The 26,612-nt window shown below is 46.5% G+C and overlaps 1 protein-coding gene across 1 annotated transcript in view; it reads left to right on the top strand.

The window, feature by feature from the left end:
- Positions 1 to 26,612, top strand: part of LOC147964161 (putative B3 domain-containing protein Os03g0621600) — a 39,241-nt gene that overhangs the window by 7,955 nt on the left and 4,674 nt on the right. The window contains exon 2 of the mRNA XM_087527922.1: positions 908 to 1,005. Coding sequence (XP_087384048.1) covers positions 908 to 1,005 — 98 coding nt within the window. The remainder of the gene's footprint in view (positions 1 to 907; positions 1,006 to 26,612) is intronic.

Raw genomic sequence — 26,612 nt, forward strand, 5'->3', positions numbered from 1 at the left:
CATCCGGGACTCCGAACTTCCTTCGGTACATCAAAACACATAAACTCATAATATAACCGTCATCGAACTTTAAGTGTGCGGACCCTACGGGTTCGAGAACTATGTAGACATGACTGAGACATGTCTCTGAAAAATAACCAATAGCGGAACCTGGATGCTCATATTGGTTCCTACATATTCTACGAAGATCTTTATCGGTCAAACCGCACAACACTATATGTTGTTCTCTTTGTCATCGGTATGTTACTTGCCCGAGATTCGATCGTCGGTATCCAATACCTAGTTCAATATCGTTATCGGCAAGTCTCTTTACTCGTTCCGTAATACATCACCCCGTAACTAACTCATTAGTTATCATGCTTGCAAGGCTTATAGTGATGTGTATTACCGAGAGGGCCCAGAGATACCTCTCCGACAATCGGAGTGACAAATCCTAATCTTTATCTATGCCAACTCAACAAGTACCATCGGAGACACCTGTAGAGCACCTTTATAATCACCCAGTTACATTGTGAAGTTTGGTATCACACAAAGTGTTCCTCGGTATTCAGGAGTTGCATAATCTCATAGTCATAAGAACATGTATAAGTCATGAAGAAAGCAATAGCAGTAAACAAACGATCAAGTGCTAAGCTAACGGAATGGGTCAAGTCAATCACATCATTCTCCTAATGATGTGATCCCATTGATCAAATAACAAGTCATGTCTATGGTTAGGAAACTTAACCATCTTTGATCAATGAGCTAGTCAAGTAGAGGCATACTAGTGACACTATGTTTGTCTATGTATTCACACATGTATTATGTTTCTGGTTAATACAATTCTAGCATGAATAATAAACATTTATCATGAAATAAGGAAATAAATAATAACTTTATTATTGCCTCTAGGGCATATTTCCTTCAGGCCCAACTCACTTTTGCAAGGTCATCCTTACACCGAAGCTTGAGTGCATCCACATGCCCCTGGACTTCACCAAGCACTTTGTCGCGGTGCCTGATGAAGCTATGTACCTAGGGTAGGGTCATAGTCCTGACCTAGACACCCTCCCCTAGGACATCACCCTAAAACCAGAAGCATTCGAGGGATAGCATCATCCACTCGACCACGAAGCATTCCACTCGGAAGACTCGAAGTCACTCGACCGCGACAACTATCACTCGACAGACAGAAGATCTAAAGTCACTCTACACGGCAACGGTCGGACGTTTACTTCATAGACTTAATGGGCATTTATGTCACTTTATTACTAGCATTACCAGTAATGCCCCTCTCTTGATGTACCTTAAACCCCTTGTAATGTGGGCTGGCTGGGGTCTGGGCGCACTCTATATAAGACACCCCCTCCATTGGCACAAGGGTTTGCACCCCCTGTAACACACACACACATAATCTAGTCGACCGCCTCCGGGCACCAAGACGTAGGGCTGATACTTCCTCCGCGAAGGGCCTGAACTCGTAAAACTCATGTGTACAACTTCCATAGATAGGATCTTGCCTCCTCATACCTACCCCCATTCTACTGTCAGACTTAGATCCATGACAGTTGGCGCCCACCGTGGGGCAGGTGTCTTGGCGACTTTTTGGTGGAGTTGCGATTTTTTTTCCGATTCACATCATCATGGTTTCCGCCGGTGGACTAGCTGAGGGCCACGAGATCCGTCTTGGCGCGCTCGTTTTCATGGCCGACAACTCCGCTTGGCTTCAGGAAGCTCCACTCGACGTCGAGGCGCTCCCCGTCTGCGGGGCAACATACTTTCGTGTGTGCGTCCATGGCGTCCTTCTCCGGCAGCCGTCGACCCAGTATTGGTCGGCTCCTATGGTGTCCTCGCCCCTCGCTGTTCGCCAGCGCAAGCGTTCCGGTCGGTCGCGGCTCAAGCGATGGATGAGACACGCGGTGGCCCGTCAGTCAACCATCCCACAAGTCGAGGCAATCGAGCCCGACGAAACTCTCTACAGCATGTTCGACTGGCTCCGTAGAGACCGCATCCGAGTGTGACAGCAGCGATCCCGCGGCGAAATTCTTGATGGTCAACGGACCACGCAGTCCTCATGGCATCCCCCGCGACGACGATGGTGATGGCGGCAGCGATCCGTCGCACGTTCACGAGGAGTACCGCCCCGAGCCCCTTTCTTCGTGGCGGAGGGAAGAGCTTCGCCGCTGCAATATGGATGCGCTTCACACTCCTATCGTTGGGGAAACCCTCGAGGCACGGGCCTTGGAGGAACCGCGCCTGGCCAACTTGGTTGAGCGCACTCAACTGGAGAACCTTCAGCATGCTCTCGATGAGCGTGCTCGGCAGCGGATCCCTGAATCCAGTCGACGGCGGCTTTTTCCGCCTCAAACTCAGGTATACCGCACTCCGGTTCAAAATCTCACAGCTGCAGCCCGAATAGCAGAGTCAATTCAGCCTTCCCAGTCGGAAGCTAGCAGAGGTTTGATGCAGATCCTTGCCTTGCTCCGAGCAACCGGAGAGCAGAACACAACAGTGTCTCAGTCGCGGAATAGGATTCATAACAGGTCTATGATGGCGGATACAGTTCAGTCGGCCCACAGCCCAAGATCGCCCCCGCGGCGTGAAGGGCGTGGGCACAGGCAAGATCAGTACAGAAACCACGAGCAATATGATCACCGACTCGGCCACGATGACCGTCGTCGAGTGCCCACGCCTCCTCCGAGGAGTGGGTCATATGTGCCTCGACAACATGATGACAGACGCCCCCACAGTGGCGGGCGAAGATTACCAGTCGACCCAAGGGAGCCGGGCTTTGATGTGAGATCTATTCTCGTTCAAGGTTTGGTTGACAGGAATAGAGCACATAGAGAAGGCCATGACAGAGATTACCCGACTGGCAGCCGAGTGCACGTTTCAGGTCCCGAGTGTTTCAGCAGAGCCATCAGGGCCACAGTAATTCCTCCCAACTTCAAGTTGGCGACTGGGGTCAGCAAGTTTACTAGTGAGTCTAAGCCTGACACTTGGCTTGAAGACTACCGAGTGGCTGTACAAATTGGTGGAGGCAATGATGAAGTGGCCATGAAGCACCTCCTCTGATGTTGGAAGGCTCGGCCAGAGCATGGTTGACTCACTTAGCACCCGGCAGTATATTCAGTTGGGAAGAACTTCCACGAGTGTTTGTTAGAACTTTTGAAGGTACTTTCAAACGACCAACGGGGTTGACAGAATTGCAGCATTGTGTGCAAAAACTGAATGAAACCCTGAGAGACTATATCCAGAGATGGATCACGTTGCACCATACAGTGGAGAATGTGTCAGATCACCAAGAAGTTTGTGCCTTCAAAGAAGGCGTTAAGTATCGAGAGTTGAATCTAAAATTCGGTCGGACAGGGGATATGTCCCTGACTCGGATGATGGAGATTTCCACCAAATACGCTAACGGCGAAGAAGAAGACCGACTCCGGAGTGGCAAGCACAAAACAGTCGCCCAGGAAACCGGAGGAGGGAATTCTAGTTGGAAACAGAAGCGCAAGGCCGAGCCAGGTGCTCCTGGTGAAGCCTTAGTCGTGGCTCAAGGAAAGTTGAAGGGGAAGACCAAAGGGCCTTGTACCCCCAAGAAAGTGAAAGATCAAGCCAGAAATGATGTGTTGGACTTGCCATGCCACATTCACACCAAGAAAGATGAAAAGGGTAATCTGATTTACCCTAAACACACCACTCGACAGTGTCGACTCCTGATCCAGCAGTTCTGAGAGAAACAACCCAATGAGAAGGAAAAGGAGTTGGACAAGGGTGAGGATAAGGAAGAGGAACATGATGGTTTTCCCAACGTCAACTCCACTCTGATGATTTTTGCTGATGTTGAGAGCAAAAGTCGATTGAAAGTTATCAACAGAGAAGTGAACATGGTTGCTCCGGCAACACAGTTATTTGAAGTGGTCCCAGACTGCCATCACGTTCGACCAGTCTGACCATCCATCACGTATAGCCACCCCTGGGAGGCAAGCGTTGGTGGTTGACCCAGTTGTTGAAGGCACTCGACTGACTAAAGTGCTGATGGATGGTGGTAGCGGCCTGAATATCCTTTATGATGAAACCTTGAAGGGAATGTGCATTCCGATGTCCAAGCTTAGTGAAAGCAATATGAGTTTCCATGGCGTTATACCTGGCAAGAAGGCTGAATCACTCGGCCAGATTGCCCTTGATGTGGTTTTCGGTGATTCCAAGAATTGCCGCAAGGAAAAGTTGACATTTGAAGTAGTGGATTTCCAGAGTGCTTACCATGCTATTTTGGATAGGCCTGCTTATGCACGTTTCATGGCTCGACCATGTTACGTGTACCTCAAATTGAAAATGCCTGGTCCCAGAGGAGTGATCACTACCACTAGCAATCAGCAGAAGGCAGAAGAGTGCTTCTAGAAGGGCTCAAAAATCGCCGATGCACAAATGGCAGCAGTCGAAATGCAAGAATACCGGAAAAATGCAGATCCGAGTGATTTGCTGCACTCCAAGAAGCCTGCCACAGATTCTGCATTTCAGTCGTCCGGTGAAACCAAGCCGATTCATATTCACCCGACCGATCCTAATGCTGCTCCTACTCATATCGCAACATCACTTGACAGCAAATAGGAAGAAGCGCTCATCCAGTTCCTCCGTGAGAACTAGGAGATCTTTGCATGGAAACCTTCTGACATGTCGGGTGTACCCAGGGGACTAGCTGAGCATCATTTGCGAGTCGACCCGAAAGTAAAACCAGTCAAGGAACTGTTGGGGAACGTAGTAATTTCAAAAAAAATCCTACGCACACGCAAGATCATGGTGATGCACAGCAACGAGAGGGGAGAGTGTTGTCCACGTACCCTCGTAGACTGAAAGCGGAAGCGTTAGCACAACGCGGTTGATGTAGTCGTACGTCTTCACGATCCGACCGATCAAGTACCGAACGCACGGCACCTCCGAGTTCAGCACACGTTCAGCCCGATGGCGTCCCTCGAACTCCGATCCAGCCGAGTGTTGAGGGAGAGTTTCGTCAGCACGACGGCGTGGTGACGATATTGATGTTCTACCGACGCAGGGCTTCGCCTAAGCACCGCTACAGTATTATCGAGGTGGACTATGGTGGAGGGGGGCACCGCACACGGCTAAAAGATCAACTTGATCAATTGTTGTGTCTATGGGGTGCCCCCTTGCCCCCGTATATAAAGGAGCAAGGGGGGGCGTGTGGCCGGCCAGGGAGAGGGCGCGCCAGGAGGAGTCCTACTCCCACCGGGAGTAGGACTCCCCCCCTTTTCCAAGTTGGAATAGGATTCGGGAGGGGGGAAAGAGGAGGGAGAGAAGGAAAGGGGGCGCCGCCCCCCTCTCCTTGTCCTATTCGGACTAGAGGGGGAGGGGCGCGCGGCCCAGCCCTGGCTGCCTCTCCTCTTCTCCGTAAAGGCCCACTAAGGCCCATTTACCTCCCGGGGGGTTCCGGTAACCTCCCGGTACTCCGGTAAAATCCCGATTTCACCCGGAACACTTTCGATATCCAAACATAGGCTTCCAATATATCAATCTTCATGTCTCGACCATTTCGAGACTCCTCATCATGTCCATGATCACATCCGGGACTCCGAACAACCTTCGGTACATCAAAACATATAAACTCATAATATAACTGTCATCGTAACGTTAAGTGTGCGGACCCTACGGGTTCGAGAACTATGTAGACATGACCGAGACACGTCTCTGGTCAATAGCCAATAGCGGAACCTGGATGCTCATATTGGCTCCTACATATTCTACGAATATCTTTATCGGTCAAACCGCATAACAACATACGTTGTTCCCTTTGTCATCGGTATGTTACTTGCCCGAGATTCGATCATCGGTATCTCAATACCTAGTTCAATCTCGTTACCGGCAAGTCTCTTTACTCGTTCTGTAATACATCATCCCGGAACTAACTCATTAGTTGCAATGCTTGCAAGGCTTAAGTGATGTGCATTACCGAGAGGACCCATAGATACCTCTCCGACAATCAGAGTGACAAATCCTAATCTCGAAATACGCCAACCCAACAAGTACCTTTGGAGACACATGTAGAGCACCTTTATAATCACCCAGTTACATTGTGATGTTTGGTAGCACACAAAGTGTTCCTCCGGTAAACGGGAGTTGCATAATCTCATAGTCATAGGAACATGTATAAGTCATGAAGAAAGCAATAGCAACATACTAAACGATCGGGTGCTAAGCTAACGGAATGGGTCATGTCAATCACATCATTCTCCTAATGATCTGACCCTGTTAATAAAATGACAACTCATGTCTATGGTTAGGAAACATAACCATCTTTGATCAACGAGCTAGTCAAGTAGAGGCATACTAGTGACAATCTGTTTGTCTATGTATTTACACATGTATTATGTTTCCGATTAATACAATTCTAGCATGAATAATAAACATTTATCATGATATAAGGAAATAAATAATAACTTTATTATTGCCTCTAGGGCATATTTCCTTTAGTCTCCCACTTGCACTAGAGTCAATAATCTAGATTACACAGTAATGATTCTAACACCCATGGAGCCTTGGTGCTGATCATGTTTTGCTCATGGAAGAGGCTTAGTCAACGGGTCTGCAACATTCAGATCCATATGTATCTTGCAAATTTTTATGTCTCCCACCTGGACTAAATCCCGTATGGAATTGAAGCGTCTCTTGATGTGCTTGGTTCTCTTGTGAAATCTGGATCCCTTTGTCAAGGCAATTGCACCAGTATTGTCACAAAAGATTTTCATTGGACCCGATGCACTAGGTATGACACCTAGATTGGATATGAACTCCTTCATCCAGACTCCTTCATTTGCTGCTTCCGAAGCAGCTATGTACTCTGCTTCACATGTAGATCCCGCCACGATGCTCTGCTTGGAACTGCACCAACTGATAGCTCCACCATTCAATAAAAATATGTATCCGGTTTGTGACTTAGAGTCATCCGGATCAGTGTCAAAACTTGCATCAATGTAACCATTTACGATGAGCTCTTTGTCACCTCCATATACGATAAACATATCCTTAGTCCTTTTCAGGTATTTCAGGATGTTATTGACCACTGTCCAGTGATCCACTCCTGGATTACTTTGGTACCTCCCTGCTAGACTTATAGCAAGGCACACATCAGGTCTGGTACACAGCATTGCATACATGATAGAGCCTATGGCTGAAGCATAGGGAACATCTTTCATTTTCTCTCTATCTTTTGCAGTGGTCGGGCATTGAGTCTTACTCAACTTCACAACTTGTAACACAAGCAAGAACCCTTTCTTTGCTTGATCCATTTTGAACTTCTTCAAAACTTTGTTAAGGTATGTGCTTTGTGAAAGTCCAATTAAGTGTCTTGATCTATCTCTATAGATCTTGATGCCCAATATATAAGCAGTTTGACCGAGGTCTTTCATTGAAAAACTCTTATTCAAGTATCCCTTTATGCTATCCAGAAATTCTATATCATTTCCAATCAACAATATGTCATCCACATATAATATTAGAAATGCTACAGAGCTCCCACTCACTTTCTTGTAAATACAGACTTCTCCAAAAGTCTGTATAAAACCAAATGCTTTGATCACACTATCAAAGCGTTTATTCCAACTCAGAGAGGCTTGCACCAGTCCATAAATGGATCGCTGGAGCTTGCACACTTTGTTAGCTCCCTTTGGACCGACAAAACCTTCTGGTTGCATCATATACAACTCTTCTTCCAGAAATCCATTCAGGAATGCAGTTTTGACATCCATTTGCCAAATTTCATAATCATAAAATGTGGCAATTGCTAACATGATTCGGACAGACTTAAGCATCGCTACGGGTGAGAAAGTCTCATCGTAGTCAATCCCTTGAACTTGTCAAAAACCTTTCGCAACAAGTCGAGCTTTGTAGACAGTAACATTACAGTCAGCATCAATATTCTTCTTGAAGATCCATTTATTCTCAATTGCTTGCCGATCAACGGGCAAGTCAACCAAAGTACACACTTTGTTCTCATACATGGATCCCATCTCAGATTTCATGGCCTCAAGCCATTTTGCGGAATCTGGGCTCACCATCGCTTCTTCATAGTTCGTAGGTTCATCATGATCTAGTAGCATGACTTCCAGAACAGGATTACCGTACCACTCTGGTGCGGATCTTACTCTGGTTGACCTACGAGGTTCAGTAGTAACTTGATCTGAAGTTCCATGATCATCATCATTAACTTCCTCACTAATTGGTGTAGGCGTCACAGAAACTGGTTTCTGTGATGAACTACTTTCCAATAGAGGAGCAGGTATAGTTACCTCATCAAGTTCCACCTTCCTCCCACTCACTTCTTTCGAGAGAAACTCCTTCTGTAGAAAGGATCCATTCTTAGCAACGAATGTCTTGCCTTGAGATCGGTGATAGAAGGTGTACCCAACAGTTTCCTTTGGGTATCCTATGAAGACACATTTTTCCAATTTGGGTTCGAGCTTATCAGGTTGAAGCTTTTTCACATAAGCATCGTAGCCCCAAACTTTAAGAAATGACAACTTTGGTTTCTTGCCAAACCACAGTTCATAAGGCGTCGTCTCAACGGATTTCGATGGTGCCCTATTTAACGTGAATGCGGCCGTCTCTAAAGCATGACCCCAAAATGATAGCGGTAAATCTGTAAGAGACATCATAGATCGCACCATATCTAGTAAAGTACGATTACGACGTTCGGATACACCATTACGCTGTGGTGTTCCGGGTGGCGTGAGTTGCGAAACTATTCTGCATTGTTTCAAATGTAGACCAAACTCGTAACTCAAATATTCTCCTCCACGATCAGATCGTAGAAACTTTATTTTCTTGTTACAATGATTTTCAATTTCACTCTGAAATTCTTTGAACTTTTCAAATGTTTCAGACTTATGCTTCATCAAGTAGATATAGTGATATACCCATATCTGCTTAAATCATCTGTGAAGGTGAGAAAATAACGATATCCGCCACGAGCCTCTACATTCATCGGACCACATACATTTGTATGTATGATTTCCAACAAATCTGTTTCTCTCTCCATAGTTCCAGAGAACGGCATTTTAGTCATCTTGCCCATGAGGCACGGTTCGCAAGTACCAAGTGATTCATAATCAAGTGGTTCCAAAAGTCCATCAGTATGTAGTTTCTTCATGTGCTTTACACCGATATGACCTAAACGGCAGTGCCACAAATAAGTTGCACTACCATTATCAACTCTGCATCTTTTGGCTTCAACATTATGAATATGTGTATCACTACTATCGAGATTCATCAAAAATAGACCACTCTTCAAGGGTGCATGACCATAAAAGATATTACTCATATAAATAGAACAACCATTATTCTCTGATTTAAATGAATAACCATCTCGCATCAAACAAGATCTAGATATAATGTTCATGCTCAACGCTGGCACCAAATAACAATTATTTAGGTCTAATACTAATCCCGAAGGTACATGTAGAGGTAGCGTGCCGACCGCGATCACATCAACTTTGGAACCATTTCCCACGCGCATCGTCACCTCGTCCTTTGCCAATGTTCGCTTAATCCGTAGTCCCTGTTTCGAGTTGCAAATGTTAGTAACAGAACCAGTATCAAATACCCAGGTGCTACTGCGAGCTCTAGTAAGGTACACATCAATAACATGTATATCACATATACCTTTGTTCACTTTTCCATCCTTCTTATTCACCAAATACTTGGGGCAGTTCCGCTTCCAGTGACCAGTCTGCTTGCAGTAGAAGCACTCAGTCTCAGGCTTAGGTCCAGACTTGGGTTTCTTCTCCTAAGCAGCAACTTGCTTGCTGTTCTTCTTGAAGTCCACCTTCTTCTTCCCTTTGCCCTTTTTCTTGAAACTGGTCGACTTATTGACCATCAACACTTGATGCTCCTTTTTGATTTCTACCTCCGCTGCCTTTAGCATTGCGAAGAGCTCGGGAATTGTCTTATTCATCCCTTGCATATTATAGTTCATCACGAAGCTCTTGTATCTTGTGGCAGTGATTGAAGAACTCTGTCAATCACACTATCAACCGGAAGATTAACTCCCAGCTGAGTCAAGTGACTATGGTACCCAGACATTCTGAGTATATGTTCACTGACAGAACTATTCTCCTCCATCTTGCAGCTGTAGAACTTATTGGAGACTTCATATCTCTCAATCTGGGCATTTGCTTGAAATATTAACTTCAACTCCTGGAACATCTCATATGCTCCATGACGTTCAAAACGTCGTTGAAGTCCCGGTTCTAAGCCATAAAGCATGGTACATTGAACTATCGAGTAGTCATCAGCTTTGCTCTGCCAGGCGTTCTTAACGTCGTCAGTTGCATCAGCAACAGGCCTGGCACTCAGTGGTGCTTCCAGAACGTAATTCTTTTGGGCAGCAATGAGGATAATCCTCAAGTTACGGACCCAGTCCGTGTAATTGCTACCATCATCTTTCAACTTTGCTTTCTCAAGGAACGCATTAAAATTCAATGGAACAACTGTTGGGGATCGTAGCAGAAATTCAAAATTTTCTATGCACCACCAAGATCAATCTACGGACAAGTCTAGCAACAAGGAAAGGAGAGTGCATCTACATACCCTTGTAGATCGCTAAGCGGAAGAGTTCAAGTGAACGGGGTTGATGGAGTCGTACTCGTCGTGATCCAAATCACCGATGATCCTAGTGCCGAACGGACGGCACCTCCGTGTTCAACACACGTACAGCCCGGTGACGTCTCCTACGCCTTGATCCAGCAAGGGGAGAAGGAGAGGTTGGGGAAGACTCGGAGGAGCGCGGGACTCCAGCAGGGCTTCGCCAAGCACTACGAGAGACAAGGAGGGAGAGGGGTAGGGCTGCGCCAACAAGGAGAGAAAATCACATGTGTTGGGCAGCCCCAAACCTCAAGTATATATAGGGGCAGGGGAGGGGATGCGCCCCCACCTAGGGTTCCCTCCCTAGGGGTGGCGGCAGCCCCCAGATCCCATCTGGGAGGCGGCCAAGGGGGAGGGAGAGGGGGGCGCACCTAGGGTGGGCCTTAGGGCCCATCTGCGCCTAGGGTTTGCCCCCTCTCCTCTTGAGAACGCCTTGGGCCTTGGTGGGAGGCGCCCAGCCCACATAGGGGCTGGTCCCTTCCCACTTATGGCCCACGCAAGCCTCCGGGGCTGGTGGCCCCTCCCGGTGGACCCCCGGACCCCTCCGGTGGTCCCGGTACACTACCGGTGATGCCCGGAACACTTCCGGTGGCCAAAACCATACTTCCTATATATATCAATCTTTACCTCCGGACCATTCCAGAACTCCTCGTGACGTCCGGGATCTCATCCGGGACTCCGAACAACATTCGGTAACCGCGTACATACTTTCCCTATAACCCTAGCGTCATCGAACCTTAAGTGTGTAGACCCTACGGGTTCGGGAGTCATGCAGACATGGCCGACAAAACTCTCCGGCCAATAACCAACAACGGGATCTGGATACCCATGTTGGCTCCCACATGCTCCACGATGATCTCATCGGATGAACCATGATGTCAAGGATTCAGTTAATCCCGTATACAATTCCCTTTGTCTATCGGTATGATACTTGCCCGAGATTCGATCGTCGGTATCCCGATACCTTGTTCAATCTCGTTACTGGAAAGTCTCTTTACTCGTTCCGTAACACATCATCCCGTGATCAACTCCTTGATCACATTGTGCACATTATGATGATGTCCTACCGAGTGGGCCCAGAGATACCTCTCCATTTACACGGAGTGACAAATCCCAGTATCGATTCGTGCCAACCCAAGAGACACTTTTGGAGATACCTGTAGTGTACCTTTATAGCCACCTAGTTACGTTGTGACGTTTGGCACACCCAAAGCACTCCTACGGTATCCGGGAGTTGCACAATCTCATGGTCTAAGGAAATGACACTTGACATTTAGAAAAGCTTTAGCATACGAACTACACGATCTTGTGCTAGGCTTAGGATTGGGTCTTGTCCATCACATCATTCTCCTAATGACGTGATCCCATTATCAATGACATCCAATGTCCATGGTTAGGAAACCGTAACCATCTATTGATCAACGAGCTAGTCAACTAGTGGCTTACTAGGGACATGGTGTTGTCTATGTATCCACACATGTATCTGAGTTTCCTTTCAATACAATTCTAGCATGGATAATAAACTATTATCATGAACAATGAAATATATAATAATAACTAATTTATTATTGCCTCTAGGGCATATTTCCAACAGTCTCCCACTTGCACTAGAGTCAATAATCTAGTTCACATCGCCATGTGATTAACACTCACAGGTCACATCGCCATGTGACCAACATCCAAGAGTCTACTAGACTCAATGATCTAGTTCACATCACTATGTGATAAACACTCCAAGAGTGCTGGGTTTGATCATGTTATGCTTGTGAGAGAGGTTGTAGTCAACGGGTCTTGCCATATTCAGATCCCTATGTATTTCGCAAAACTTTATGTCATATCGTAGATGCTGCTACCACGTTCCACTTGGAGCTATTCCAAATTGTTGCTCCATTATACGTATCCGGTATCTCTACTCAGAGCTATCCGGATAGGTGTTAAGCTTGCATCGACGTAACTCTTTACGTCGAACTCTTTATCACCTCCATAACCAAGAAACATTTCCTTATTCCTCTAAGGATAATTTTGATCGCTATCTGGTGATCCAGTCCTAGATCACCTTTGTACCTTCTTGCCAGACATGTGGCAAGGCACACATCAGGTGCGGTACTCAGCATGGCATACCGTATAGAGCCTATGACAAGAGCATAGGGGACGACCTTCGTCCTTCCTCTTTCTTCTGCCGTGGTCAAGCTTTGAGTCTTACTCAATTCACACCTTACAACTCAGGTAAAAACCCCTTCTTTGACTGATCTATTTTGAACTCCTTCAAAAACATGTTAAGGTGTGCGTTCTTTGAAAGTATCAACAGGCGTCTTGATCTATCTCTATAGATCTTGATGCCCAGTATGTAAGCAGCTTTATCCAGGTCTTCCTTTGAAAAATACTCTTCAAACAACCATTTATGCTTTCCAGAAATTCTACATTATTTTGGATCAACAATATGTCATCCACATATACTTATCAGAAATGGTGTAGTGCTCCCACTCACTTTCTTGTAAATACAAGTTTCTAGCAAACATTGTATAAACTTAAAAGCTTTGATCACTCCATCAAAGCATATATTCCGCCTCCGAGATGCTTGCTCTAATCCATAGAAGGATCGCTGGAGCTAGCATACCTTTTAGCATCCTTAGGATTGACAAAACCTTTTATTGTATCACATACAACCTTTTCTTATGAAAACTGGTAAGAAAACTTGTTTTGACATCCATCTGTAAGATTTCATAATTGAAAAATACAGCTAATGCTAACATGATTCCGACGGACTTAAGCATCGCTACAGGTGAGAAATTCTCATCATAGTCAACTCCTTGAACTTGTGAAAAACTCTTTCCCACAAGTCAAGCTTCATAGACGGTAACATTACCGCCCACGTCAGTCTTCTTCTTAAAGATCCATTTATCTCAATGGCTTGCCGATCATCGGGCAAGTCCACCAAAGTTCATACTTTGTTCTAATACATGGATCCTATCTCGGATTTCATGGCTTCTAACCATTTGTCGGAATACGGGCCCACCATCGCTTCTCCATAGCTCGTAGGTTCATTATTTTCCAACAACATGATATCTGAGACAGGATTACCATACCACTTAGGAGTAGTACATATCCTTGTCGACCTACGAGGTTCGATAGCAACTTGATCCGAAGCTTCATGATCACTATCATTAACTTCCTATTCAACAGATGTAGGCGCCACAAAAAACATCTTTCTGTGTTGCATCACTCTCTGGTTGAAGTAAAGGTTCGACAACCTCATCAAGTTCTATCTTCCTCCCACTCAATTCTTTCGAGAGAAACTCCTTCTCGAGAAAGGACCCGTTCTTAGCGACAGACAATTTGCCCTCGGATCTGAGATAGAAGGTATACCCTACTGACACCTTTGGGTATCCTATGAAGATGTGTTTGTCCGCTTTGGGTTCGAGCCTCTCCGGCTGAAGCCTTAAGCATCGCAGCCCCAAACATTAAGAAACGACAACTTTGGTTTCTTGCCAAACCAATGTTCACACGACGTCGTTTCAACGGACTTAGATGGTGTCCTACCTAAAGTGAATGCAGCTGTCTCTAACGCATAACCTCAAAATGAAAACGGTAGATTGATAAGAGACATCATAGAATGCACCATATCTCATAAGGTTCGATTACGACGTCCGGACACACCATAACCCAGTGGTGTTCCAGGTGGCTTCAACTGTGAAACAATTCCACAATGTCTTAAGTGTTTGCCAAACTCATAACTTAGATATTCTCATTGATCAGATCGTAGGAATTTGATCTTCTTGTTATGATGATTCTTAACTTCACTCTGAAATCGCTTGAACTTTTCAAACGTTTCAGACTTGTGCTTCATTAAGTAAATATACCTATATCTACTCAAATCGTCAGTGAAGATGAGAAAATAGCGATATCCACTGCACGCTTCAATTCTCATTGGATCACACGCATCAGCATGTATGATTTCCAACAAGTCACTTGCCCGTTTCATTGTACCTGAAAGCGGGGTCTTAGTCATCCTGCCCATGAGGCATGGCTCGCATGTGTCAAGCGATTCAAAATCAAGTGACTCCAAACATCCATCGACATGGAGTTTCTTCATGCATCTTACGCCAATATGACCTAAGCGGCAGTGCCACGAGAAAGTGGTACTATCGTTATTAACTCTACATCTTTTGGCGTGAACATGTGTATTACCACGACCGAGATTCAATGAACCATTCACATAGGGTGCATGACCATGAAAGGTATCATTCATGTAAACAGAATAACCATTATTCTCTAACTTAAATGAATGACCGTATTGCAATGAACACGATCAAATCATATTCATGCTCAACGTAGACACCCGATAACATTTATCTAGGTTCAATACTAATCCCAAAGGCAGATGGAGCGTGCGATGGTGATCTCATCAACTTTGGAAACATTTCCAACACACATCGTCACCTCGCCCTTAGCTAGTCTCCGTTTAGTCCGTAGCTTTTTCTTCAAGTCACCAATAATAGTAACTGAACCGGTATCCAATACCCAGGTGCTACCAGGAGTACTAGTGAGGTACACATTAATAACACGTATATACTTTGTTGAAGTTGCCAGCCTTCTCATCTACCATGCATTTGGGGTAATTCCGCTACCAGTGACCGTTCCCCTTACAATAGAAGCACTTAGTCTCGGGTTTGGGTTCAACCTTGGGTTCCTTCACCGGAGCGGCAACTGGTTTGCCATCCATGAAGTTTCCCTTCTAGCCCTTGCCCTTCTTGAAACCAGTGGTCTTGTTAAACCATCAACACTTGATGCTCCTTCTTGATTTCTACCTTTTGCGGTCTTAAGCATCGTGAACAGCTCCGGGATCAACTCCATCCCTTGCATGTCATAGTTCATCACGAAGATCTAGTATCTTAGTGATAGTGGCTAGAGAACTCTATCAATCACTATTTTATTTGGAAGTTTAACTCCCACTTGATTTAAGTGATTGTAGCACCCAGACATTCTGAGCACATGCTCACTAGCTGAGCTATTCTCCTCCATCTTGTTGGCAAAAGAACTTGTCAGAGGTCTCACACCTCTCAACACGAGCATGAGCCTGAAATCTCAATTTCAGCTCTTGGAACATCTCATATGTCTTATGGCGTTCAAAACGTCATTGGAATCCCGATTCTAAGCCGTAAAGTATGGTGCACTAAACTATCAAGTAGTCATCAAGATGTGTCTGTCAGGTGTTCACAACATCCATAGACGACGTTGTAGGGGTTTGCACATCGAGCGGTGCATCAAAGACGTAAGCCTTCTGTGTAGCAGTGAGGACACTCCTTGGACTACGGACCTAGTCCGCATCATTGCTTACAATATCTTTCAACTTGGTCTTTCTCTAGGAACGTATTGAAACAGGGAGCTACAACGTGAGCTATTTATCTACAATATATTTGCGAAGACAATTTAGACTATGTTCATGATAATTGAGTTCATCTAATCAAATTATTTAATGAACTCCCACTCAGATAGACATCCCTCTAGTCATCTAAGTGAAACATGATCCGAGTCAACTAGGCCATGTCCGATCATCACGTGAGACGGACTAGTCATCATCGGTGAACATCTTCATGTTGATCGTATCTTCGATACGACTCATGCTCGACCTTTCAGTCTTCCGTGTTCCGAGGCCATGTCTGTACATGCTAGGCTCGTCAAGTCAACCTAAGTGTATTGCGTGTGTAAATCTGGCTTACACCCGTTGTATTCAAACGTTAGAATCTATCACACCCGATCATCACGTGGTGCTTCGAAACAACGAACCTTCGCAACGGTGCACAGTTAGGGGGAACACTTTCTTGAAATTTTAGTGAGGGATCATCTTATTTAAGCTACCGTCGTTCTAAGCAAATAAGATGTAAAACATGATAAACATCACATGCAATCAAATAGTGACATGATATGGCCAATATCATTTTGCTCCTTTTGATCTCCATCTTCGGGGCTCCATGATCATCGTTGTCACCGGCATGACACCATGATCTCCATCATCATGATCTCCATCATCATGTCTTCTTGAAGTTGTCTCATCATCTATTACTTCTACTACTATGGCTAACGCTTTAGCAATAAAGTAAAGTAATTACATGGCGTTTATGTTGACACGCAGGTCATAAATAAATTAAGACAACTCCTATGGCTCCTGCCGGTTGTCATACTCATCGACATGCAAGTCGTGATTCCTATTACAAGAACATGATCAATCTCATACATCACATATATCATTCATCACATCCTTTTGCCATATCACATCACAAGGCATATGCTGCAAAAACAAGTTAGACGTCCTCTAATTGTTGTTGCAAGTTTTTACGTGGCTGCTATAGGTTTCTAGCAAGAACGTTTCTTACCTACGCGAAAACCACAACGTGATATGCCAATTTCTATTTACCCTTCATAAGGACCCTTTTCATCGAATCCGATCCGACTAAAGTAGGAGAGACAAACACCCGCTAGCCACCTTATGCAACTAGTGCATGTCAGTTGGTGGAACCAGTCTCACGTAAGCATACGTGTAAGGTCGGTCCGGGCCGCTTCATCCCACGATGCCGCCGAATCAAGATAAGACTAGTAACGGCAAGTAAATTGACAATATCGACGCCCACAACTACTTTGTGTTCTACTCGTGCATAGAAACTACGCATAGAACTTGGCTCTGATACCACTGTTGGGGATCGTAGCAGAAATTCAAAATTTTCTACGCATCACCAAGATCAATCTACGGAGAAGTCTAGCAACGAGGGAAGGAGAGTGCATCTACATACCCTTGTAGATCGCTAAGCGGAAGCGTTCAAGTGAACGGGGTTGATGGAGTCGTACTCGTCGTGATCCAAATCACCGATGATCCTAGTGCCGAACGGACGGCACCTCCGTGTTCAACACACGTACAACCCCGTGACGTCTCCTACGCCTTGATCCAGCAAGGGGAGAAGGAGAGGTTGGGGAAGACTCCATCCAGCAGCAGCACGACGGCGTGGTGGTGGTGGAGGAGCGCGGGACTCCAGCAGGGCTTCGCCAAGCACTACGAGAGACGAGGAGGGAGAGGGGTAGGGCTGCGCCAACAAGGAGAGCAAATCACATGTGTTGGGCAGCCCCAAACCTCAAGTATATATAGGGGGAGGGGAGGGGCTGCGCCCCCACCTAGGGTTCCCTCCCTAGGGGTGGCGGCAGCCCCCAGATCCCATCTGGGAGGCGGCCAAGGGGGAGGGAGAGGGGGGCGCACCTAGGGTGGGCCTTAGGGCCCATCTGCGCCTAGGGTTTGCCCCCTCTCCTCTTGAGAATGCCATGGGCCTTGGTGGGAGGCGCCCCAGCCCACATAGGGGCTGGTCCCATCCCACTTATGGCCCACGCAAGCCTCCGGGGCTGATGGCCCCTCCCGGTGGACCCCCGGACCCCTCCGGTGGTCCCGGTACACTACCGGTGATGCCCGGAACACTTCCGGTGGCCAAAACCATACTTCCTATATATCAATCTTTACCTACGGACCATTCCGGAACTCCTCGTGACATCCGGATCTCATCCGGGACTCCGAACAACATTCGGTAACCGCGTACATACTTTCCCTATAACCCTAGCGTCATCGAACCTTAAGTGTGTAGACCCTACGGGTTCGGGAGTCATGCAGACATGGCCGACAAAACTCTCCGGCCAATAACCAACAGCGGGATCTGGATACCCATGTTGGCTCCCACATGCTCCATGATGATCTCATCGGATGAACCACGATGTCAAGGATTCAGTTAATCCCGTATACAATTCCCTTTGTCTATCGGTACGATACTTGCCCGAGATTCGATCGTCGGTATCCCGATACCTTGTTCAATCTTGTTACCGGCAAGTCTCTTTACTCGTTCCATAACACATCATCCCGTGATCAACTCCTTGATCACATTGTGCACATTATGATGATGTCCTACCGAGTGGGCCCGGAGATACCTCTCCGTTTACACGGAGTGACAAATCCCAATATCGATTCGTGCCAACCCAACAGACACTTTTGGATATACCTGTAGTTTACCTATATAGCCACCTAGTTACGTTGTGACGTTTGGCACACCCAAAGCACTCCTACGGTATCCGGGAGTTGCACAATCTCATGGTCTAAGGAAATGACACTTGACATTTAGAAAAGCTTTAGCATACGAACTACACGATCTTGTGCTAGGCTTAGGATTGGGTCTTGTCCATCACATCATTCTCCTAATGACGTGATCCCGTTATCAACGACATCCAATGTCCATGGTCAGGAAACCGTAACCATCTATTGATCAACGAGCTAGTCAACTAGTGGCTTACTAGGGACATGGTGTTGTCTATGTATCCACACATGTATCTGAGTTTCCTATCAATACAATTCTAGCATGGATAATAAACTATTATCATGAACAATGAAATATATAATAATAACTAATTTATTATTGCCTCTAGGGCATATTTCCAACAACAACAGCACGGGCCATCTATCTACAATCAAACATAGACAAGCAAGATACTATCAGGTACCAAGTTCATGATAAATTTAAGTTCAATTAATCATATTACTTAAGAACTCCCACTTAGAAAGACATCCCTCTAATCTTCTAAGTGATCACGTGATCCAAATCAACTAAACCATAACCGATCATCACGTGAAATGGAGTAGTTTTCAATGGTGAACATCACTATGTTGATCATATCTACTATATGATTCACGCTCGACCTTTCGGTCTCAGTGTTCCGAGGCCATATCTGCATATGCTAGGCTCGTCAAGTTTAACCTGAGTATTCTGCATGTGCAAAACTAGCTTGCACCCATTGTAGATGGACGTAGAGCTTATCACACCCGATCATCACGTGGTGTTTGGGCACGACGAACTTTGGCAACGGTGCATACTCAGGGCGAACACTTTTTATCTTGAAATTTAGTGAGAGATCATCTTATAATGCTACCGTCAATCAAAGCAAGATAAGATGCATAAAAGATAAACATCACCTGCAATCAATATAAGTGATATGATATGGCCATCATCATCTTGTGCTTGTGATCTCCATCTCTGAAGCACCGTCATGATCACCATCGTCACCGGCGCGACACCTTGATCTCCATCGTAGCATCATTGTCATCTCGCCAAACTTATGCTTCCATGACCATCGCTACCGCTTAGTGATAAAGTAAAGCATTACAGGGCGATTGCATTGCATACAATAAAGCGAAAACCATATGGCTCCTGCCAGTTGCCGATAACTCGGTTACTATACATGATCATCTCATACAATAAAATTTAGCATCATGTATTAACCATATCACATCACAACATGCCCTGCAAAAACAAGTTAGACATCCTCTACTTTGTTGTTGCAAGTTTTTATGTGGCTGCTACGGGCTTAGCAAGAACCGTTCTTACCTACGCATCAAAACCACAACGATAGTTTGTCAAGTTGGTGTTGTTTTAACCTTCGCAAGGACCGGGCATAGCCACACTTGGTTCAACTAAAGTTCGAGAAACTGACACCCGCCAGCCGCCTTTGTGCAAAGCACGTCGGTAGAACCAGTCTCGCGTAAGTGTACGTGTAATGTCGGTCCGGGCCGCTTCATCCAACAATACCACCGAACCAAAGTATGACATGCTGGTAAGCAATATGACTTATATCGCCCACAACTCACTTGTGTTCTACTCGTGCATATGACATCTACGCATAAAACCTGGCTCTGATGCCACTGTTGGGGAACGTAGTAATTTCAAAAAAATTCCTACGCACACGCAAGATCATGGTGATGCACAGCAATGAGAAGGGAGAGTGTTGTCCACGTACCCTCGTAGACCGAAAGCGGAAGCGTTAGCACAACGTGGTTGATGTAGTCGTACGTCTTCACGATCCGACCGGTCAAGTACCGAACGCACGGCACCTCCGAGTTCAGCACTCGTTCATCCCGATGACGTCCCTCGAACTCCGATCCAGCCGAGTGTTGAGGGAGAGTTTTGTCAGCACGACGGCGTGGTGACGATGTTGATGTTCTACCGACGCAGGGCTTCGCCTAAGCACCGCTACAGTATTATCGAGGTGGACTATGGTGGAGGGGGCACCGCACACGGCTAAAAGATCAACTTGATCAATTGTTGTGTCTATGGGGTGCCCCCTTGCCCCCGTATATAAAGGAGCAAGAGGGGATGCGGCTGGCCAGGGAGATGGCGCGCCAGGAGGAGTCCTACTCCCACCGGGAGTAGGACTGCCCCCTTTTCCTAGTTGGAATAGGATTCGGGAGGGGGAAAGAGGAGGGAGAGAAGGAAAGGGGGGCGCCGCCCCCCTCTCCTTGTCCTATTCAGACTAGGGGGGAGGGGCGCGCGGCCCAGCCCTGGCCGCCTCTCCTCTTCTCCGTAAAGGCCCACTAAGGCCCATTTACCTCCCGAGGGGTTCTCGTAACCTCCCGGTACTCCGGTAAAATCCCGATTTCACCCGGAACACTTCCGATATCCAAACATATGCTTCCAATATATCAATCTTCATGTCTCGACCATTTCGAGACTCCTCGTCATGTCTGTGATCACATCCGGGACTCCGGACAACCTTCGGTACATCAAAACATATAAACTCATTATATAACTGTCATCGTAACATTAAGCGTGCGAACCCTACGGGTTCGAGAACTATGTAGACATGATCGAGACACATCTCCGGTCAATAGCCAATAGCGGAACCTGGATGCTCATATTGGCTCCTACATATTCTACGAAGATCTTTATCGGTTAAACCGCATAACAACATATGTTGTTCCCTTTGTCATCGGTATGTTACTTGCCCGAGATTCGATCATCGGTATCTCAATACCTAGTTCAATCTCGTTACCGGCAAGTCTCTTTACTCGTTCTGTAATACATCATCCCGCAACTAACTCATTAGTCGCAATGCTTGCAAGGCTTAAGTGATGTGCATTACCGAGAGGGCCCAGAGATACCTCTCCGACAATCGGAGTGACAAATCCTAATCTCGAAATACGCCAACCCAACAAGTACCTTTGGAGACACCTGTAGAGCACCTTTATAATCACCCAGTTACGTTGTGACGTTTGGTAGCACACAAAGTGTTCCTCCGGTAAACGGGAGTTGCATAATCTCATAGTCATAGGAACATGTATAAGTCATGAAGAAAGCAATAGCAACATACTAAATGATCGGGTGCTAAGCTAACGGAATGGGTCATGTCAATCACATCGTTCTCCTAATGATGTGACCCTGTTAATCAAATGACAACTCATGTCTATGGTTAGGAAACATAACCATCTTTGATCAACGAGCTAGTCAAGTAGAGGCATACTAGTGACAATTTGTTTGTCTATGTATTCACACATGTATTATGTTTCCGGTTAATACAATTCTAGCATGAATAATAAACATTTATCATGATATAAGGAAATAAATAATAACTTTATTATTGCCTCTAGGGCATATTTCCTTCAGGAACATCTTCGACGGTCCGCCGTACAGAAGAGAAAAGCAATTGGTGAGGAAGTGGCTCGGCTCTTGGCAGATGAGTTCATCCGAGAGATTTACCACTCCGAGTGGCTCGCCAATGTTGTCATGGTCCCCAAGAAGGACGACTCACTTCGCATGTGCATTGACTTCAAGCATATCAATCGGGCCTGCCCAAAAGATCATTTTCCTCTCCCCCGCATCGACCAGATTGTCGACTCAGCTGCGGGGTGTGAGTGTTTGTCTTTTCTAGACGCCTATTCCGGGTACCATCAGATCCGACTGTATGGACCCGATGAGATAAAAACAGCTTTCATCACTCCATTCAGGTGTTTTTGTTATGTCACCATGCCATTCGGTCTCAGGAACGCTAGAGCCACATTCATGAGGATGATTCAGAAGTGTCTACTCACTCAAATCATTCGGAATGTGGAAGCATACATGGATGACATTGTGGTCAAGTCACGTAAAGGTTCCGACCTGCTGGCTAACCTTGCTGAAACCTTTGCCAACCTGAGAAGGGATGATATCAAGCTTAACCCATCAAAGTGCACATTCGGAGTTCCTGGCGGAAAGTTACCCGGCTTCCTCGTTTCCGAACGAGGGATCGACGCGAACCCAGAGAAAGTTGGTGCCATACTCTGGATGAAGCGCCCTGTGCGTGTACATGATGTCCAGAAGCTTACTGGTTGTTTGGCCGCCTTTAGTCGATTCATTTCTCGCCTCAGTGAAAAGGCATTGCCTCTTTACCGACTAATGAAGAAATCTGACAAGTTCGAGTGGACTCCTGAAGCTGATGCAGCGTTTGCAGAACTCAAAGCCCTGCTTTCCACCCAGCCGGTGCTCGCTGCCCCAATCAGCAAAGAGCCTTTACTGCTTTATATTGCATCCACTTGACAAGTTGTCAGTACAGTACTCACGGTCGAGCGGGAAGAAGGAAAAGCCTATAAAGTTCAGCGCCCAGTATACTATGTTTCTAAAGTTCTGACTCCATCCAAGCAAAGATATCCACATTATCAGAAGCTTGTTTATGGGATTTACGTGACCACGAAGAAGGTTGCACACTATTTCTCTAATCACTCCATTACAGTCGTCAGTGACGCACCATTGTCAGAAATTCTGAACAACAGAGATGCAACTGGTCGAGTGGCAAAGTGGGCGATTGAACTCCTTCCCTTGGATATCAAGTTTGAGGCAAAGAAAGCTATCAAGTCCCAGGCAATAGCAGATTTCATCGCTGAGTGGATCGAACAGCAACTGCTGACTCAGATTCACTCGGAGCATTGGACCATGTTCTTTGATGGATCCAAGATGCTGAATGGTTCTGGTGCTGGGGTAGTATTGGTATCCCCCCGAGGCGACAAGCTCCGCTATGTTCTCCAGATTCATTTTGATTCCTCCAACAATGAAGCTGAATATGAGGCACTTTTGTACGGGTTGCGTATGGCCATTTCACTCGGCGTCCATCTCCTCATGGTCTACAACGACTCAGATTTGGTGGTTAATCAAGTAATGAAGGAGTGGGACGTCAGAAGCCCGGCTATGACTGGCTACTGTAATGCAATGAGAAAGTTAGAGAAGAAGTTTGAGGGTTTAGAGCTCCATCACATACCCCGACTGAAAAATCAAGCAGCTGATGATTTGGCAAAGATAGGTTCCAAGAGGGAAGTCATTCCCAGCAATGTGTTTTTGGAACATATTCATACACCTTCAGTTTAGGAAGATCCTTTCACTGAAGAGCCCCCACAACCGAAGAGCGCCACTGATCCGACTGAAGTCGAAGTCCCGGCCGTGGTCGACTTGATCATGGAGGTTTTGGTCATCACTCCCGACTGGACAGTGCCGTACATCGCGTACATTCTTAGGAAGGAACTCCCAGAAGACGAAGAAGAGGCCTGACAGATCGTCCGTCGATTCAAAGCCTTTACTGTGATAAGAGGACAGCTGTTCAGAGAAAGTGCAACTGGAGTCAGCCAGAAATGCATAACACCAGAAGAAGGTCGAGTGATCCTTAACGACATCCACTCGGGGACCTGTGGTCACCATGCATCCTCTCAGACCATTGTGGCCAAAGCATATCGAGTGGGATTTTATTGGCCACGAGCAAATGAGATGGCAAAAGAAATAGTCGACAAGTGTGAAGGTTGCCAATTTTACTCCAACATGTCTCACAAGCCTGCATCATCCCTGAAGACCATTCCACTCGTCTGGCCCTTCGCTGTTTGGGGTTTGGACATGGTTGGACCTCTGAGAATGGGTAGGAGCAGCTTCACTCATGCGCTCGTGGCAGTCGACAAGTTCACCAAATGCATTGAAGCCAAGCCTATCAAAAATCTTGAAGCCAGTACCGCTGCCAGCTTCATTAGAGATTTAACATTCAGATATGGTGTTCCGCACAGCATCATCATTGACAATGGGTCGAACTTCGATTCTGATGAGTTCAGAGCCTTCTGCGCTTCCCAAGGCACTCGAGTCGACTATGCTTCAGTCGCCCATCCCCAGTCGAATGGACAAGCTGAAAGAGCAAACGGATTGATTCTCAAAGGACTGAAACCCCGATTGATGCGTGATCTCAAGCATGCAACAGGCGCCTGGGTCGATGAACTTCCATCAGTGCTTTGGGGATTGAGGACAACTCCTAATCGGTCGACTGGCCGAACTCCATTACTCTTGGTCTATGGAGCTGAAGCTGTACTTCCAAGTGACTTGCTTCACAATGCACCCAGGGTCGAGCTTTTCTCAGAAGATGAAGCAGAACAGGCTTGGTAAGACATAGTTGATCTCCTGGAAGAGGAAAGAGAGATGGCCCTGATCCAGTCGACATTTATCAGCAAGACCTGCGTCGATTCCATGCCAGAAATGTGAGGGGTCGAGCATTTCAAGAGGGAGACTTGGTTCTTCAAGTGGATCAGTAGAAACCACACAAGCTCGCTCCTGCTTGGGAAGGCCCCATCATTGTCACCAGAGTGCTCCACAACGGAGCATACCACTTATACAATGTCGAGCACAAGAAAGACGAGCCACACGCTTGGAATGCGGAGCTGCTCCGCCCCTTTTACACTTAAGCATTCAGACTGTTGAGATGTAATAAGAAATACCTTCTAGTTCGATTATCAAATACATAGTTTTTACAGTCTCATAAATGATTGTTGTTCCTCTTATGCTCTAAATCCCCCAGTGGGTGGCTTAGCTGCGAACCCGTTTCGCCTAAGTTCGAAAAATCCTACCGAGTGGTGAGCAAGCCTCTCACTCGGGGGCTTAGCTGCAGTCCAGTACTCGCCTAAGTTTAAAATATCCTACTGAGTGGTGAGCAACCCTCACACTCGGGGGCTTAGTTGCAGTCCAGGACTCGCCTAAGTTTGAAAAATCCTACCGAGTGGTGAGCAACCCTCACACTCGGGGGCTTAGCTGCAGTCCAGTACTCGCCTAATTTTGAAACACATCCCTATCCGCAAGGACGACGAGGTGTAGGTCGACCGCAACCTTCTCTTCGAAGCTGCGCCACAAATACAACGTGTGCTCCATCTTCATCCGCAAGGACGACGAGGTGCAGGTCGACTGCAACCTTCTCTTCGGAGCTATGCCACAAATACAACGTGCGCTCCATCCTCATCCGCAAGGACGATGAGGTGCAAGTCGACTGCAACCTTCTCTTCAGAGCTATGCCACAAATACAACGTGCACTCCATCCTCATCCGCAAGGACGACGAGGTGCAGGTCGACTGCAACCTTCTCTTTGGGGGCTGCACCACAAGTACAACATGCGCTCCATCCTCATCCGCAAGGACGACGAGGCGCAGGTCGACTGCAACCTTCTCTTCGGGGCTGCGCCACAAGTATAACGTGCGCTCCATCTTGATCTGCAAGGATGACGAGGTGCAGGTCAACTGGGACCTCCTCCTCAGAGTTGCATTACAAATTCAAAGACTATTCTGAGTGAAGAAATAAGTTCCACTCGAAGGCAAACACATGCATATTCAGAAGATAAACCAAGTTCAGATAAATCCTAAAGTTCCAGAACACGGATAAAAGTACTCGGGCATCAGGCCCGAAGGAGTTTAACGGTTACAAAATCACTCGGCATTCGAAGGCAAATTTAAGGCAAGGTATAAAGTTTGTTCACTCCGCAGGAGGAGGGCTTGCAGGCTCGACGAACTCGTCCAGATCAATTCCGTCAGCGATCCGAGTGGCAGCAGCAATGAAGGTTTCCATGAAGGATTGGAAGTCATGCCTTTTGGTGTTGGCAACTTTGATCGCTGCCAGCTTCTCTTCTCGAGCTTCTTTGCAGTGGACCCGAACCAGTGACAGAGCCACGTCAGCACTGCATCGGGCATAAGACTTCTTCCATTCTTGCACTCGACCAGGGACCTCATTGAGTCGAGTCATCAGGGACTCGAGGTCATTTTGAAGCGTTGCCCTTGGCCAAAGTGCTGTATCGATGCGCGACACCGCCACCTTCAGGCGAGCAAGATAGCTCGTAACGCTGGCAACATGGGATTCCAGTCGGAG

Source organism: Triticum urartu, chromosome 6A (genome assembly GCF_056163025.1).
Source record: "Triticum urartu cultivar PI428250 chromosome 6A, HENAU_Tu73, whole genome shotgun sequence".
Lineage (NCBI taxonomy): Eukaryota > Viridiplantae > Streptophyta > Magnoliopsida > Poales > Poaceae > Triticum > Triticum urartu.